This window comes from Hyperoodon ampullatus, assembly GCF_949752795.1.
Source record: "Hyperoodon ampullatus genome assembly, chromosome: 1".
NCBI lineage: Eukaryota > Metazoa > Chordata > Mammalia > Artiodactyla > Ziphiidae > Hyperoodon > Hyperoodon ampullatus.
The window spans coordinates 209,613,126-209,632,454 of NC_136914.1; the positions used below are offsets into that span (position 1 = coordinate 209,613,126).

A 19,329-nucleotide genomic window follows, 5' to 3' on the forward strand; every position below is an offset into this window, starting at 1 on the left:
TGTCAAAGAGTGTTCTTCCTGTGCTTTCCTCTAAGAGTTTTATAGTGTCCAGTCTTACATTTAGGTCTCTAATCCATTTTGAGTTTATTTCTGTGTATGGTGTTAGGGAGTGTTCTAATTTCATTCTTTGATGTAGCTGTCCAGTTTTCCCAGCACCACTTATTGAAGAGACTGTTTTTTCTCCATTGTATATCCTTGCCTCCTTTGTCATAGATTAGTTGACCATAGGTGCATGGGTTTATCTCTGGGCTTTCTAGCCTGTTAAATTGATCTATATCTCTGTTTTTGTGCCAGTACCATGTTGTCTTGATTACTGTAGCTTTGTAGTATAGTCCGAAGTAAGGAAGTCTGATTCCTCCAGCTCCGTTTTTTTCCCTCAAGACTGCTTTGGTTGTTCGGGGTCTTTTGTGTCTCCATACAAATTTTAAGATTTTTTTTGTTCTAGTTCTGTAAAAAAATGCCATTGGTAATTTGATAGGGATTGCATTGAATCTGTGGATTGCTTTGGGTAGTGTAGTCATTTTCACAATATTGATTCTTCCAATCTAAGAACATGGTATATCTCTCCATCTATTTGTATCATCTTTAATTTCTTTCATCAGTGTCTTAGCGTTTTCTGCATACAGGTCTTTTGTCTCCATAGGTAGATTTATTCCTAGGTATTTTATTCTTTTTGTTGCAGTGGTAAATGAGAGTGTTTCTTTAATTTCTCTTTCAGATTTTTCATCATTAGTGTATAGGAATGCAAGAGATTTCTGTGCATTAATTTTGTATCCTACAACTTTACAAAAATCATTGATTAGGTCTAGTAGTTCTCTGGTGGCATCTTTAGGATTCTCTGTATAGTATCATGTCATCTGCAAACAGTGACAGTTTTACTTCTTCTTTTCCGATTTGTATTCCTTTTACTTCTTTTTTTTTTTTTTTTTTTTTTCGCGGTACGCGGGCCTCTCACTGTTGTGGCCTCTCCCGTTGTGGAGCGCAGCCTCCAGACGCGCAGGCTCAGCGGCCATGGCCCACGGGCCCAGCCGCTCCGCGGCATGTGGGATCCTTGCGGACCGGGGCACGAACCCATGTCCCCTGCATCGGCAGGCGGACTCTCAACCACTGCGCCACCAGGGAAGCCCTCCTTTTATTTCTTTTACTTCTCTGATTGCCGTGGCTAGGACTTCCAAAACTATGTTGAATAATAGTGGTGAGAGTGGACATCCTTGTCTTGTTACTGATCTTAGAGGAAATGCTTTCAGTTTTTCACCATTGAGAAGATGTTTGCTGTGGGTTTGTCGTATGTGGCCTTTATTATGTTGAGGTAGGCTCCTTCTATGCCCCCTTTCTGGAGAGTTTTTATCATAAATCGTGTTGAATTTTGACAAAAGCTTTTTCTGCATCTATTGAGATGATCATAGGGTTTTTCTTCTTCAATTTGTTAATATGGTGTATCACATTGATTGATTTGCGTATATTGAAGATTCCTTGCATCCCTGGGATAAATCCCACTTGATCATGGTGTATGATCCTTTTAATGTGTTGTTGGATTCTGTTTGCTAGTATTTTGTTGAGGATTTTTGCATCTATATTCATCAGTAGTATTGGTCTGTAATTTTCTTTTTTTGTAGTATCTTTGTCTGGGTTTGGTATCAGGGAGATGGTGGCCTCATAGAATGAATTGGGAGTGTTCCTTCCTCTGCAATTTTTTCGAAGAGTTTGAGAAGGATGGGCGTTAGCTCTTCTCTGAATGTTTGATAGAATTCACCTGTGAAGCTATCTGCTCCTGGACTTTGTTTGTTGGAAGATTTTTAATCACGGTTTCAATTTCATTACTTGTGATTGGTCTGTTCATATTTTCTGTTTCTTCCTGGTTCAGTCTTGGAAGCTTATACCTTTCTAAGAATTTGTCCATTTCTTCCAGGTTGTCCATTTTATTGGCATAGAGTTGCTTGTAGTAGTCTCTTAGGATGCTTTGTATTTCTGTGGTGTCTGTGGCAACTTCTCCTTTTTCATTTCTAATTTTATTGATTTGAGTCCTCTCCCTCTTTTTCTTGATGAGCCTGGCTAATGGTTTATCAAGTTTGTTTATCTTCTCAAAGAACCAGCTTTTAATTTTATTGATCTTTGCTGTTATTTCCTTTGTTTCTATTTCATTTATTTCTGTTCTGATCTTTATGATTTCTTTCCTTCTACTAACTGTGGGTTTTGTTTGTTCTTCTTTCTCTAGTTCCTTTAAGTGTGAGGTTAGATTGTTTATTTGAGATCTTTCTTGTTTCTTGACATTGGCTTGTATTGGTGTAAACTTCCCTCTTAGAACTGCTTTTACTGCATCCCATTGGTTTTGGATCATTGTGTTTTCATTGTTAATTTGTTTCTAGGTGTTTTTTGATTTCCTCTTTGATTTCTTCAGTGATCTCTTTGTTATTTAGTAACGTATTGTTTAGCCTCCATGTATTTTTTTTTGTTTTTTTTCCATTTTTTTCCATGTAATTGATTTCTAATCTCATAGCATTATGGTCAGAAAAGTTTCCTGATATGATTTCAGTTTTCTTAAATTTACTGAGGCTTGATTTGTGACCCACGATGTGATCTATCCTGGAGAATGTTCCATGCGCACTTGAGAAGAAAGTGTTATCTGCTGTTTTTGGATGGAATGTCCTATAAATATCAATTAAATCTATGTGGTCTGTTGTGTCATTTAAAGCTTGTGTTTCCTTAGTAATTTTCTGTTTGGATGATCTGTCCGTTGGTGTAAGTGAGGTGTTAAAGTCCCCCACTATTATTGTGTTTCTGTCAATCTCCTCTTTTATAGCTGTTAGCAGTTGCCTTATGTATTGAGGTATTCCTATGTTGGGAGCATATATTTATAGTTGTTATATCTTCCTCTTGGATTGATCCCTTGATCATTATGTAGTGTCCTTCTTTGTCTCTTGTAATGTTCTTTATTTTAAAATCTATTTTATCTGATATGAGTACTGCTACACCAGCTTTCTTTTGATTTCCATTTGCATGGAATATCTTTTTCCATCCCCTCACTTTCAGTCTGTATGTGTCCCTAGGTCTGAAGTGGGTCTCTTGTAGACAGCATATATACCAGTCTTGTTTTTGTATCCATTCATCGAGCCTGTGTCTTTTGGTTGGAGCATTTAATCCATTCACGTTTAAGGTGAATTATCTTAAACGTTTAAGGTGAATTATCGATATGTATGTTCCTGTTACCATTTTCATAATTGTTTTGGGTTTGTTTTTGTAGGTCCTTTTCTTCTCTTGTGTGTCCCACTTAGAGAAGTTCCTTTAGCATTTGTTATAAAGCTGATTTGGTGGTGCTGAATTCTCTTAGCTTTTGCTCGTCTGTAAAGCTTTTGATTTCTCCATCAAATCTGAATGAGATCCTTGCAGGGTAGAGTAATCTTGGTTGTAAGTTCTTTCCTTTCATCACTTTAAATATGTTATGCCACTCCCTTCTGGCTCGTAGAGTTTCTGCTGAGAAATCAGCTGTTAACCTTATGGGAGTTCTCTTGTATGTTATTTGTCATTTTTCCCTTGCTGCTTTCAATAATTTTTCTTTGTCTTTAATTTTTGCCAGTTTGATTACTGTGTGTCTCGGCGTGTTTCTCCTTGGGTTTATCCTGTATGGGACTCTCTGCACTTCCTGGACTTGGGTGGCTATTTCCTTTCCCATGTTAGGCATGTTTTTGACTATAATCTCTTCAAATATTTTCTCTGGTCCTTTCTCTCTCTCTCTTCTCCTTCTGGGACCACTATAATGCGAATATTGTTATCTTCATGTTGTCCCAGAGGTCTCTTAGGCTGTCTTCATTTCTTTTCATTCTTTTTTCTTTATTCTGTTCGTCAGCAGTGAATTCCACCATTCTGTCTTCCAGGTCATTTATCCGTTCTTCTGCCTCAGTTATTCTGCTATTGATTCCTTCTAGTGTATTTTTCATTTCAGTTATTGTATTGTTCATCTCTGTTTGTTTGTTCTTTAATTCTTCTAGGTCTTTGTTAAACATTTCTTGCATCTTCTCGATCTTTGCCTCCATTCTTTTTCTGAGGTCCTGGGTCATCTTCACTATCATTATTCTGAATTCTTTTTCTGGAAGGTTGCCTATCTCCACTTCATTTAGGTGTTTTTCAGGGGTTTTATCTTGTTCCTTCATCTGGTACATAATCCTCTGCCTTTTCATCTTGTCTGTCTTTCTGTGAATGTGGTTTTTGTTCCACAGGCTGCAGGATTTTAGTTTTTCTTGCTTCTGCTGTCTGCCGTCTGGTGGATGAGGCTATCTAAGAGGCTTGAGCAAGTTTCCTGATGGGAGGGACTGGTGGTGTGTAGAGCTGGCTGTTGCTTTGGTGGGTAGAGCTCAGTAAAACTTTAATCCACTTTTCTGCTGATGGGTTGGGCTGGGTTCCCTTCCTGTTGGTTCTTTGGCCTGAGGCGAGCCAACACTGGAGCCTACCTGGGCTCTTTGGTGGGGCTAATGGCAGACTCTGGGAGGGCTCATGCCAAGGAGTACTTCCCAGAACTTCTGCTGCCAGTGTTCTTGTCCTCATGGTGAGACACAGCCACCCTGTGCCTCTACAGGAGACCCTCCAACACTAGCAGGTAGGTCTGGTTCAGTCTCCTATGGGGTCACTGCTCCTTCCCCTGGGTCCCGATGCACACACTACTTTGTGTGTGCCCTCCAAGAGTGGAGTCTCTGTTTCCCCCAGTCCTGTCAAAGTCCTGCAATTGAATCCCACTAGCCTTCAAAGTCTGATTCTCTAGGAATTCCTCCTCCCATTGCCGGACCCCCAGGCTGGGAAGCCTGACGTGGGGCTCAGAACCTTCACTCCAGTGGGTGGACTTCTGTGGTGTAAGTGTTCTCCAGTTTGTGAGTCACCCACCCAGCAGTTATGGAATTTTATTTTATTGTGATTGCGCCCCTCCTGCCATCTCATTGTGGCTTCTCCTTCATCTTTGGATGTGGTGTATCTTTTTTGGTGAGTTCCAGTGTCTTCCTGTCGATGATTGTTCAGCAGTTAGTTGTGATTCCATTGCTCTCGCAAGAGGGAGTGAGCGCACGTCCTTCTGCTCTGCCATCTTGAACCAATCTCAAAGGCACTTTTTAATGTGGAGTTTATTTTGTTTAGTTTTAGCCTGTTCAGCAAGAGCACTCTGTGATCATGTGAGAGTCCTCACCTAAGAGATTTTCCAGTTAAAAATGAAAATTCTACTAAAGGTTCTATGACTTTGGGTAGCATAGCAGGGGAGGAGAGTGACTTTAAAATTGTTAAATCTCATTAAGGGGAATCCATTGATAATCCTTTAATTTAGGGCAAGTTTCCAAAAAATTTTTCCTTATCCACATTAGGTATGTTAGGTTTCAGCCTGGAGCCAATTACTAGATTTTAGTTGTTGAACTCAGTAAAGAGATTTGGAATGGAAATGCTAGCAGACCTTTGACTAGCTGGGCTAGTGGGTACTGGAAGAATCTTGACAATTCATCTGCCAGATCTCTGACCTCACTACCCTTAATCACCCTTACTTGTCAATGACATAATTGGCTGCCTTCTCCTATCCCTCTTTGAAATTGCTAGCATTTGAGAATGTCTCTTGACCTTATTTCTTATGTATTAAGGCAAAGAAAGCATAGTTCGGTGGCTGAGCTAGTAGACCGTTTTGGTCCTCTTTGAGGAAAAAATGGAGGATGTGTTCTGTTCGTGGGGCAGTTGAAACAGTTGCTAAATGTTCAATTATGGCTACTTACGGAATAGAGCTAATCTATGAACACATGTGTGGATTTTCTTCTCAGATATATTATTAACTGATGAATTATGTTATACTTTATGAAGCACAGGACCAGATATAGGAACTAGTATTGTTTCAGGGTGAAAATATGTACCCAGAACTCTCATCATGGTAATCATAGTTCCTGTAGGGTATAGGGAATATAAATTCATGAGGCTCTCTACTAGCATTTACAGGAGAAATTTTCCCTAACTTGCCCACAGGACGGGTGTATTAAAGAATACAGTGACTTTTAGTGAAGAATTCTGTCATGGCTTTTTTCCACGTGTAGAAAATTGGAGGTGGGTAAGGGGTAGTAAGAGAGAGGGAAGAGGGAGACAGAAATAAAAATGAAAAGCTGATGATAGCTGGTACACTTAGATATTAGGAAGCAGGGGACTGTTTTATGGGTTGTTGCTTCAGTGGCTAGAATTGATCTCAGGGCCATATATTTTGCCTAACCCTATCCTCACTGGCCACAGAATTTTGCTGTTTCTGTTGTGTTGGATCATATGAAGTTGCCATTTTTATAAGTGAGAAATGGTTGAATATCAGAAATTTTGTATAGTTCAACCTAATACATAATAACATAAACACTAGGATGGCTACAGTTGTGGAGAGGGGTGTGCGTTGTGTGTGTGTGAATGAAAGGTGGCAGGGAAGAAATGGAAATTTGTGAGCATTTTGGGGTGCTCTGAAGCCGAAAACCTCTACTGTAGCCTGTGGTTTTACACATTCAAAATCTAATACAGTTGCCCAAATATGTTTTCCTACTTCCACATTAATACAGTTGAGACGGTTTATGGGGCAGGTTAAAATTAAATCACCTCTGACAGAGATAACCATTGGGGATAATAATCTGAGGTGACCAATGTCTTCAGAGTACAACAGAAATGTCAGAAACTGAAAACCAGTAGGCACACCTGCACTTGCATGCAGATACTTTGTTGAAACTGAAGAATTAGGGGCGTAACATGGTTATAGACTGAATAATGTGCAAATTCTTATTTGTCTTAAAATAGACTTTAGGATGTTTTTAGTGGAATATTCAGGCTGTACTGATTGGACTTTTTTGTCTTTCTTAGACGAGCTCATCTTCGCCTGTGTTTAGAACGCTTAAAAGTTCTGATTCCACTAGGACCAGATTGCACCAGGCACACAACACTTGGTTTGCTCAACAAAGCCAAAGCACACATCAAGGTAGGAATTTTTTGTCATATTTTCACATGATTCTCAGTCCTGCTCTCTTTTTAGCAATGATTCCTATTCATATATATCAGCTAGCACAGTGCCCTCCTTTAATAACTGACCTCAAGAGAAATTTTCTGAAAACTTATCAGCTAATCTGATGGGAGCAACATAACCTGATTACATTAAATTGTTTTGACAGCGTGGTCATTTGAAGAGCTGAGAATACTAGGAAAATAACAATTACTCTGCTGATACCCTGAAGGAAGGCAGTTGTGCCCTCTGGTGGAGATGACTTCATTTGGCTGTGTCTCTCAGTAATTTTCCATCAAACTATACTGCAGAGCAAGTTTCTCTTTTGTGGTGGTAACTTGACAGACTGAGAATTCTATACTGTTCTAGTAATGTAGCATTCATTACACACACACACACACACACACACACACAAAGTGAAGAAATAACTATTTTTCATGTTTAAAAAATATGTATGTTTTTATGTATACACACACGTATAGTCATTCATGTTTTCTCTGTCAAAGAAGAAATCTTTAGAGATGTTAGGTAGGAATCAGTTTTACTGTTTGTACTGTACCTCACACAAACTTAAATATCACTTTATCATTTTAGAAACTTGAAGAAGCTGAAAGGAAGAGCCAGCACCAGCTAGAGAATTTGGAACGAGAACAGAGATTTTTAAAGCGGCGACTGGAACAGCTGCAGAGTCCTCAAGAGATGGAACGAATACGAATGGACAGCATTGGATCAACTATTTCTTCAGATCGTTCTGATTCAGAGCGAGGTAGGCAGTGAACTTCTTCGCTAATGAAACACTAGCATCCCTGTATCTGAATTTAGAGAGGGGAGGTTGGGTGGCATTGTATTTGCTTCCTTTTTTGCCAACACTGAATGTAGCATTCTAGATTTTATGTAGTCACAACACTGTCTAGCAATGCCTGTATGAATTATAGAATTTTTTTTCTTGATTATATGTATATTGAAAATTTTCCACTTTGAAACAATTTTAGACTTAAAAGTTGTAAGTTTGCTGAAGAAAATTGTTGAGTTCTCATATACCCTTCACCCAGGTTCCCCTAATGTTAATATCTTATGTAACCATAATACAGTTATTGAAACCAGGAAATTAACATTCATGCAATACTATTAATTATAAACCTTATTCAAATTTCACCACTTTCCCCAATAATGTCCTTTGTCTGATCCAGGATCCAGTGCAGTATCCTACATTGCATTAGATATTTCTTCAGTCTTCCTTTCATGACCATGACACATTTGAAGAATATTGGTCAGTTATTTTACGCAGTGTTCCTCAATTTGGGTTTGTCGGATGTTTTTTCATTAGATTGAGGTATTATACATTTGGGGGAAGAAATATCACAGAAGTGATGTTGTGCCCTTCTCAATTCATTGTATCAGGAAGATACATTATGTTGATATGTTTTATTCCTGGTGATGTTAATTCTTATATCTATATTTTAAAGTACCATGCCCTTCATTTCTCTTTACATCTGCCCCAGAACATTGGTCTTTGGCAGAATTAAAGAACAAAAAATAACCAGAAAAGAAATTGTTTGAATCTTACTGATCTGCTCATCTGTAGCTCCCACTACATCAGGCCTCACACCACAATAAAAGATCCCAGAGGTGAACTTTAACTAGAGCTCACAAGATTTTGAGGATTCAAAACAAAAAAAGAAACTTTTGTAAAATTTCTTTTGACTTTGTATTATGGAAATTTTTAAACATACACAAAAGTAAATCGAGTCATGAACTCTCATGTACCTGTCATCCAGCTTGAACAGCTGTCAACATTTTGTCATTCTTCTTTCACCTGTTCTCTACTACCCTTACTCCCTCACCATTTTTTCTGGAGTTTTTTTAAATCAAATTTCAGGGAACATTATCATTTTGTTCCTAAATACTTCAATATGTATCTTTAATCAATAGGACTTTAAATATATATAAAATACTATTATAATATCCCACAAAATTAATAAAATCAGATAATCCTATTTAGTGTCATCTAATACCCAGTCTCTGATAGCCTTTCTCAAAAATGGCATCTTACCATTGGTATTTTTTTTTTTTTTTTGTGGTACGCGGGCCTCTCACTGTTGTGGCCTCTCCCGTTGCGGAGCACAGGCTCCGGGCGTGCAGGCTCAGCGGCCACGGCTCATGGGCCCAGCCGCTCCGCAGCATGTGGGATCTTCCCGGACCGGGGCACGAACCCATGTCCCCTGCATCGGCAGGCGTACTCTCAACCACTGCGCCACCAGGGAAGCCCTGGTATGTTTGAATTAGAACCCAAACAAAGTCTACATTACATTTGTTTGTACCTTTTAAGGTACAGTTGGCCCTTGAACAACACAAGTTTGAACTACACAGGTGCACTTATGTGTGGATATATTTCAATAAATATGTGCTATAGCACTTATATGATACATGATTGGTTGAATCTGCAGATAGGGAGGGCTGACTGTAACGCTAGACTCAGATTTTTGACTGTGTGGAGAGTTGGCATCCCTAACCCCCTGAGTTGTTCAAGGGTCAACTGTACTTCTAATCTATAATAGTTTTCCCTTTCCCACTTTTTTTTTTCAATGCCGATTATTTCTTGTAGAACCTGGGAAACTGTGCCATTTTTCTTATAGAGTTTCCCACATTCTAGATTTGGCTGAATGAATCCTCATGGTGTCATTTAACATGTTCTGTCCCTTATTATTTCTTGTAAACTGGTTGGTAGATCTAGGGGCATGATTAAATTCATGTTCTTTTTTGAGGCAAGAATACTTCCTGGGTGGTGCTGTGTACTTCCTGTTGCATCAGTGTTATTTTTTATTGTCCCATGATAGTGATAACATTGGTCAGTGGGTTCAGGTGATGTCATCTTTTATGCAGATGTATCAACCTTTCACTTAATAGTTTTAACAGTCATTGATGATTGTTGCTCAATCACTATTTCATTAGGTGTTACAAAACAGTGATTTTCTAATTCTATCATTCTTGTTGTGTTTATTAACTTTTTCTTCTTTAAAGAAGAACATTTCCTCATCAACTTTTTTGGTTACCTTCAAATAACCAAAAAGTGGGTACCTCCTTCTACCCACCCCACCTCCAAATTGCAGAGAGAGGGTATGTTTTCATTATTATAGTTCTCATTTTTTTAGTATTCCCGAAGTTCAAGTACCTTACCAAGTACCATTCTTGTTCTTCTCTGGCAGCTCTCTTTCCCAGAGTTACAGGGACTTTTTTAGTAACATCTCTAGTCCATTTGGCTAGAACAGTCTGTCATTTTATTTTGTTTTAATTGAGTTCAGCATGCTCTGTTGGATAGGGTGTCTTGATTTTGTTTCCCAAATGTAGGTTGGATGAGTGTTCTGTGATACTGGGAAACACTAAATAGCCTGTGAAGCATTATGGATATGAAACAAATAGTAATGAATTCATAGGATTATTTGTACAGCTTGTTTGGACAACTGCCTGCATTTTAAAAACAGATTGCTAAAACTTTTTGAAGCAACAAGCCCTTTTGAAAATTATGCTCTTTAAAATAACTTACTCTGTCTTCTTGCACTCAGCTAGAATCTGTGTTTCCTAAAGTGATTGTGTGATCAGTGCAAATAGCTAAAATCAGTGCCAAATCAGGCTTTGAGTTTGTTTTAAGAGAATTGAAGATTATTGAGTTCATCCTGTTATGGGAGAAAATGGTCTTTCAACTGCCTTTAAAAAAAAATGTGTATTGCTTTTTATATATTATTGGTGATTGTATATGTAGTATTTAACAATTAAAATATCTATACATAGCTGGGTCGTATATGTATTTAGATTTTTTTTATCATGTTTGGTTTTTGAAGTAAAGTTAAATACCACCAGTATTAAAATAAAATGCCTTTACTGTAATCTTTACTATAGATCTCACTATAATCCAGAGACTTTTAAGCCTCATGCCCTCATTTCAAGCTATATTTGATGGAAGAGAATTTAATTGAAGACAAATCTCTCAGAGTCCACTTTATAATGACTGGCTAATTTTGGTTACTGAATAGTCAGAGATCTTTATGATGAATCCTAGAAGTCTATAGAACTATCTGTAAAATAATACCACCAAAGGCCCAGATGGATACATTTTCTAGTTCACCTGTATTCAGTTTATGCTTTTTTCCCCCTTTAAGGCAACTCTGCTTAATAAAGATCACTGAGAATTAGTTTCTAGTTTAATGCAAAACAAATGTTGTTAAACCACTTGGGGTTGGGATCTTTTAACATTAAGCACTAATTCCCAAATAGGTCAAGTGCTTTTGGTGGAAGGTCTAGACGGACTGGTGTCAAAGGCTTTAGTAAACTTGCTGCTTAAATTGAGACCACCACTGTATACCAGACATTTCCCTTGCAAAATATATCCGTGTGTCTCTTAATCTTTGGGTCCTTCTGTTCTTCAGAGATCACTGATAATAGTTTGTATAACAGTTTATACTACAAAAAAGTAATTTCTTTTCCTCATGCCCCCCTGTTCTTGAAGGCACACGTATACTAGATTACTAACATTCTTCCTTTTTTCCCTTTGGCAGAGGAGATTGAAGTGGATGTTGAAAGCACAGAGTTCTCCCATGGAGAAGTGGACAATATCAGTACCACCAGCATCAGTGACATTGATGACCACAGCAGCCTGCAGAGTATTGGGAGTGACGAGGGTTACTCCAGTGCCAGTGTCAAACTTTCGTTCACTTCCTAGAACCCAGCATGACATAACAGTGCAGGGCAAAATATTCACTGGGCCAGTTCAATCCAAACAATCTCTTAAATTGGGTTCATGATGCAGTCTCCTCTTTAAAGCTCAACAAAACTATACTTGAATGGAAGGGCCAAGAGACCTCTGTTTAAGCAAATACTTAGCAAAAAGTGGAGCAGCGGCTCCTCAGCAGAACAAATATTCTAATATTCATATCTGAAAATCAGTTTCTAATGGCAGCAGAAAACGTGTGTGAAATTTTCTCGATTTGGTTAATTTGAAAGAGGACATTGGAGATTCCATCCTCTTTTTCTTTTCAAGTTTGCTCATACTCCATTGATTGAGTAGACACATTTAAAGATGGGATTATGAACCCTTCCTGAGCTTTTTGGTCCTAAAAACAAAAATCAAATCTATAGTAATGACAAGACAAGATAATCAGGCATTAATCTTGGATAGCTAAAGAACTATTAAAACTCAAGCCTGGGACAGCTTATCACGAAGCCTGTGGATGATCAATTCTTTAAAAAAAAAAAAAAAAAAAAAAAAAGCTCATTTCATGCTCTGCAAAAGGAGAGACTCCCATGAAGCCTTTTGGAAGGGATCATCATGCAGCTCAGCTTTCTGTTGGATTCCATGCTAAGCAAGCTAACCGTATCCAGCATTGTTAGCACTAGGGCACCCAACCGCCAGCTCTACAGTCAGCTGCCCTTAGGCCCTCGGGTCTGTGTGCATGACACCCTCTACCACACAGGGCCTGAGTTCGGATTGAGGGGCCAGAAGGAAACAGCTCCATGCGCCTCTGTGTCTGTGTGTGGGGCCAGAAGAGTTGTGCACACAGATTAGCAGGCCAAGGTCTGAGCCATGGCAGCATTTTTATTTCAGATTTTGATAACTGTTTGTATGTGTTGAAAACCAAAATGACATCTTTTTAAAGCTTGTCCATAAAAAACATAGACGTCTTTTATAGTGAAAAACACATGGGAAAAAATCATCTATTTTGATGCAGCATTTGATAATGATAAAACACCTCACACCTCACTCTTTATAGTGCACAAAATGAATGAGGTCTGGGCTAAGTAGAAAAAAGGTCAGTGCTGTTTTTGTTTTCTTTTAGATCATTACCTTTTACCATCTTTTAACCACCTGATATCTATAGTAGACATACTATCATAGTTAACATAGTTAAGTTCGGCACTTGTCTCATTTTAACGTAAGGATTTGCTTCTGTTTTCCTACAGGCAGTCTCTCTCCCTCACAATCCCATTGTGCAGGTGCTATTGCTCTTGTCACTATTTTCAGAAATGTTATTTTAAGTGAAATTCTAGCCTGCACTTTGATGTCATGTGTTCCCTTTTTGTTTTTCAAACTCCCAGGTTCTCCCCTGGCCCTCTCCCTTACCCCAGGAAGCCTTGGAGACCTTACCCTGGCTCTTTGGACTTTGTATACTTTAAATAATTTAACTACCCTTAATTACTTAAAAAAGAAAAAAAAAAGCTTTATGATTTTCATAACTTATTGCTGATTTTAATGGGTTAATTTCAGTCCTGTAGTTTTATTTTGTTTAGATAGGGCTGGGCAAGGAAAAAGAAAATAAAGACAACCATATTTAGCAGTGCAGTTGAGTTGTGTGTGTAATGTTAGGCCATCCTTTGTAAGTAGCACTTTTAACAGCTCTCACTGCTTCTATATATGAAGTGAACCATCTTGGTCATACACAAGGCCTCATCATATACTTACTTGTTCTTGTGCTCTTCCCGTGCCTCCAAAAATATTTTGTCCTTGACTGTGGTATGTTTGAGTGGAAGAAATTCTTTGAAGTAGATGTGTGAAAAACTGCATGCCTTTAGAAGCCCATTATTAGAACTTGCTACTTCAGGTGCTGGGGACTTAATGAAAAACATGATAAAAGAAATTCATTTCTGTGGCCCAGGTAAATTATTTCTGGTTTCATTCATAATTACTCCTGTCCAGGTCAAAATGTTGCTCTATATGTTTGCTTATTTTTGACTTTCCCAAGGGAGACAGTTTGGCGACTCTGCTAACTACCATGGAAAATAAATGGAAGCCAGTGACAGAGCTTCCATTTTGTAACTCCCATGGCATTCACTTGCATCACTTGCCGAGGGCTGGAATTTCGGACTTCATTTAGGTGAACTTGAGGTGCTGCAATTTTGTTGTATATGTACAGGATGGTGGGCTGGGAAGCCTTTGTCACGAACCTATAGTACCTATTTCAACTGCCCCCTAAATTACTCCTTCCCTGAATTTGTTTTCCTTGGGGGAGGGGGATGGATTGTATGATGAATAAGTATTAATTTTTTTTTAAGACAAATGGACTTTGAAGATACAAAAAGTTAACTGCAAGAAATAAAAATTGTGAATGAAGAACACACGAGTGCTTTTTGTACCGCCCTTCTCTATGAAGGAAAAAATATGAATGAGCATCCGTATCTTGAGAGGCAACCATCTCCTTAAATGTGTATGTTTATACCACTTCAGTGGTCTGAATTAATGGCAGTTTAAATCATTGCCATTTCCTGTTCAGTAATTTACAATAGGTGCCTTCTTGACTGATAATTCCACATAACCTAACTGCAGATGGTTTAATGTACCCAATCTTAATTTCTTCAGGTAGGACACAAAGCCGTTTGTCATTCTAATTATCTGTTCTCCAAATAACTTTTTAGGGAATCCCTTTGACTCTGCTATTATTCAAATTGAAAACCAATCTGGAAGTTCCCATTTAGTCCTTACTAACCTGAGTTAACACTGCCCCCTATGTAAAATGTCTGAGTGACATATTAATAGGTACATGTAAATCCTATTTCTGTGAATATTATTACCAAAGAATATTGTGATGAAGTCATTGAGACTCTAGTTTCTGATTAGAATAGGTATGAGAAACTCCAGCAGAAATGCCTTTTCTAGGGCCGTAACAATGACAGTTTTTAGCATTATGAAGGGATTTTAAAAGGCAGTGAGGATTGTTCAGGCAAGGCTCCTAACCTAAAGCCACACTGCATCCTGGGTCATTTCTCACAAGGAAATGGTCTACCCTTTCAGGGAAGGGTTTTTGAGGGTTTGTTTTCTTCCACTTGAAGAAGCAACTAGCTGCCCTTTTTCTTTTATTATCCTTCCACCTCAAAAATCCCACACTCCCTTCCAAAAAGAGCATAATAGGGGAAGAACAAGGGTTTTGGTTACATTTAAACAGCAGTTCTAACATTCGCTAAGGACCCTGGGCAAGATACTAAATTTCATGGAGACTTGTTTCCTCCTGGAAAGTTGATAGAAATATTACCTCTATTTTGAAAGATTGTTAAGGATTAAAACTGATATATGTAGACTGAGTGAACTGATGAGGATGATTATAATTTTTGACTTTGTTTGAATAAAAAAAGAAAAAAAAAATTACAAAAGTGGACACGTGGATCCATGCCACCCCCACAGCCCAGGAGCATGTAGTGCCAGAAGGAAATTAACAGGTGTTATACTTCTCTACTTCCTCTGATGAATGCAGCCTTTTAATCTCTTCATCCTTAATCTTGAATTTTAGTTATTCTGACTCTGGGTCCTGCAGAATAAAACTATTAATAAAATGGTTCATTTTCACAAAATTCTGTGGCAGGTTATACATTGTAAGAAGTAAATTTTGACATCCTATATAAATTTTTAAATAAAGGCTTTATAAGATTTATGTATCATTGGTTTTAGTGATTACCTGGTCTTCCTAAAAAAAGGAAAGGACCTGAGCTTGAGTATGTTATACACTGATAGTAACCACTGCATAATAAATTGAGTGTCCTAGTTAATATTTTAGTGCTGGCCTCACCATGAAGAAAAATCTTATTGGCCTAGGTACCAGATCCAACAGGAAACTAGTTTTCTTTTGGAATACATCTGATTCTTGTAAATAATAAGTGTAGTCAAAATAGATGTACTGGCTGACAGCTTCAGTTGTTTGTTTTACTTTTCTATATAGTAATTATTAGGGGAAATGGCTTAAATGAAGCTCTTCTAAAGTACTGCCAACTTCCTATAATTTTGGAATATTTTCTATTTTTTCAAGCTCTTAGCTATGGAAAAATGCTTTTAACTCTTTACTAGTAGGACAATAATTGGGATATTTTAGATTTTCACACCAGGGCACAGACTAGCATTGTAAAAACATAAAAGCCATAAAATATCTCTAAAATGTATGTAAGAAATACAAATTTAAGAAGTCAGTTGTTTCTAAATTAGCAGCTTCATCACACTCACTCTGAAAGCTAGGTCAACTAAACCTGACAGGGCTTTTGGAGGGAAGAATTCTGAGCAAAAGAACCAAAGGGATACTTACTCCTCCTTCCTGCATACTTCTGAGCAATTAACAATTGGGACAATTACCATCTATTAAAGACTAGCCTAGCTACGGATCTCAGCCTTCAACTCTAGTTTTCCCGGGATGTAGAGTCAAGTGTTTCCTCCAAGCCTGAATTCTTTGTTTCTCTGGTCAGAAATTCACTGCATCTTGCTAATAAAGTGAGTACAGGGCTTTAAAGGAGAAAAAACAAAAGCACATCAGTTTCACCAAAAAAGGCAAATCATGAGCCAGCAAAATAATAACCATGATTTTTGTGTGAAGTAGCTCTTCACACAAAAAACAAACCTTTTCTCCCAATGAGAATAACCATAGCTTCTTTAGCTGTGCTCTTAAAAAAAACTAACTGGGGAAACAAGTTACAATTTTAATAATTCCAGTAATAAGTCCGTACTGGTTTTGTAAAAATGAACTGGTAAGGTGCTTGGTGGAAGTAAATTGCCAGTTTTTATTTCTGGGAACTAAAAGATGACAAGTAGCCATAATTTGATATTTTTAGTTATTTCAGCTGTCAGCTAACCCAAGCCCAGCATTATTCTCAGATCTGCTTTTCCCCACTCAAGGCCACAAAAGAACCTTTATATACTTAAGCTGAATGGCAGAAAAGGCAAGTGACGACCCTCACAGAATAATACCACCTGTTTTTGTTTTACTACTTTTGGCTAGGCCAAAACAAATTCTTAGAATGTCAATATTATTGGTTTCTGAACCTCTTGAGATGTTTCTAAGAATACATCTATACCCATCTATACAGGTACGCTTTTTTAAAAAATCATAGTATAAGGGGAATCAATAGCTTTGGTTTTGTTTAAACTATGGCATTACCTGTTATTTTACCTGCTGTGCTTTTCCTCTCCACTGCAGTAAAAATTCAGTTTAACTTGCAACTCAAAAATCCTAGATATAAAGAATGTTTACATTTACTGTTGAACTTGTAAGTTACCATTTATACTAACTGGCTGTTTCATAGTTTAATACAAATACTTAATACAATTCAGCACATGTTTATTGAACTCTCTAAATATTTTAACCAATACAAAACCTTGTTGGGTTTAATACATTTTCTTCCTTCTTTTATATCTCAGATAATACCCAGTTGAGGCAAAAAGCCAAATCAAAACTCTAATATTTCGCTTAATTTGCAAGTGGTATTTTTCACCTTATATAATCACAATCTACAGACACCACACAACTTACAAAACTGAGTTTCCTTTGTCACCTCATGGTTTTCCCTTGCTATTTTAAAGGCAGACACAGCATTAAAACTGCATTGTAATGGAAACACACACGTGCATGCACATGCACATCCTTTGTTATGAAAAAACAAGTATTTAAAAAAATGAGTTGTTATATTAAATGGATGCATTTTCACTTTGGTTTGATGCCTAAGTCTTCATAATTGGGCTCAGAAAATTGCCACTTATAAATTTTTGCCTTCATTTCAAAAATCCGTTTTCACATTTAACCTAACACATGGTGCTCAGCCAAGGATGCACATCAGAATCACCTGTGTGGTGTCTGTCAAAAAACAAGACACGCCTTGGCCTGGATAGGCCTGGGGTAGGACCCTGATCCAAGAATCCCTCATTAATTTTAATGAAGAATTACAAGTGGGGCTTCCCTGGTGGCACAGTGGTTGAGAATCCACCTGCCAGTGCAGGGGACATGGGTTCGATCCCTGGTCCAGGCAGATCCCACGTGCCGCGGAGCAGCAAAGCCCATGCGCCACAACTACTGAGCCTGCGCTCTAGAGCCCGCGAGCCACAACTACTGAGCCCACGTGCCACAACTACTGAAGCCCACACACCTAGAGCCCGTGCTCCACAAGAGAAGCCACCGCAATAAGCCCGCGCACCGCAACGAAGAGTAGCCCCCGCTCGCCGCAACTAGAGAAAGCCCGCGTGCAGCAACCAAGGCCCAACGCAGCCAAAAATAAAAATTAAATTTTAAAAAAAAGTGATTTTTTTTATTAGGAGTGTAACCCCCTTCCCACTAAGAAACAAACCCTAAAATATTTTAATACAAAAATTTAAACCTCTACCAGGATTACTTAATGTCTTAGAACTTTGGTAATTTGGTAACATTTCAGTAACACATTTATAAGCAATAGTATTATTTCCATTATAATGTGAATTGTTATTCAAGTTAAGGGAAAAAGATCAGATAGTCACCATTAGCTCTGCACAGTAGTAGCAAACACTTCTATCTATAGTGCTTACAACGTACCAGGTACTCTACTAAACACTTCACACATATTAACTCACTCATCCTTACAACCTAATGAAACGTATTAATTTAATTCTACAGCTGAGAAAACTGAGGCAGAGAATTATGCATACAAATAATAAATGAGGGAGCCAGGATTCAAACACAGCAGTCTGGCTCCAGAGTCCTCGCTCTTCCAATATGACTCTTCTACATGTTAATTAAAACACTGTTATCTGTGATTAATATTAAAATTTAAAATTGTTTGTTTTGGGGGTGTTAGGACTGTACTTTCCTTGAAAGAGTCAATAACAGTCAAAAGACAAATGCAACCACAGCCACGTGGGGGCCAAGTATGGTTCAGTCTGTCCGTTTCAGAGCTTCACGTCTCCTTTCTTGACAAGAGGGTAACCTCTAAATTTTATAACAAACCTTCATAGACCAAGCATCATATCTGATTTTAGAATATTGAGAGCTTAACCACCTGCATTTGTAAAATACCATTGGTATCTTGCTCCTCATTAGGCATTTCTCAACTTCAGCATCCACTATGAGACAGGTCCCCCCAGGATTCCTAATTTTTAAGTTTAGTCCAGAGACACTATCATCATCCTGACAACAGGACTTTACAAAGGACCACATCTAGGTCTTTGACACACAGGCTCTTAACTTCATGCTATATGCCTATTTGTTAAAAAATGTTTTCTACAACACGGTCACTTTTTTTCCCCCTCTTTCTCTCCTCCTACTGCAAAGCCCTCCAGGAAAATTAATGTGCAGAAAGGAAGGCCCATAGAGTCAAAGGAGGCACAAGTCTCAACATAAGTCTTGCCTACACAAACACCAGGTGAACTATTACTCCAGCAAACATACCAAGATAATCTCACCAAAAACCACTTTGTATGGCCACAGAGTTATACCAAATTTCTTTCCAGTGCTTTTTAATTACTAGGGTTCCCTTGCAACACTTTAAGGATACCACTGATTTAAAGTTTGTTATACTGGTAACAAGACCATTAGTATATTTAGAAGTTTTTCGGGCTAAGTAGCTCCTTTTCTACTGTACTTTGT

The 19,329-nt window shown here is 38.1% G+C and overlaps 1 protein-coding gene across 2 annotated transcripts in view; it reads left to right on the forward strand.

The window, feature by feature from the left end:
* MXI1 (MAX interactor 1, dimerization protein) overlaps window positions 1–11,693 on the forward strand; it is a gene marked incomplete at both ends in the record, with an annotated part of 96,236 nt that extends 84,543 nt beyond the window's left edge. For both annotated transcript variants that reach the window (XM_079722218.1, XM_079722219.1), the window contains 3 exons: window positions 6,841–6,955; window positions 7,571–7,742; window positions 11,530–11,693. In XM_079722218.1, the coding sequence (XP_079578344.1) occupies window positions 6,841–6,955; window positions 7,571–7,742; window positions 11,530–11,693 (451 nt within the window). The remainder of the gene's footprint in view (window positions 1–6,840; window positions 6,956–7,570; window positions 7,743–11,529) is intronic.
* Between the last annotated feature and the right edge of the window lie 7,636 nt (window positions 11,694–19,329).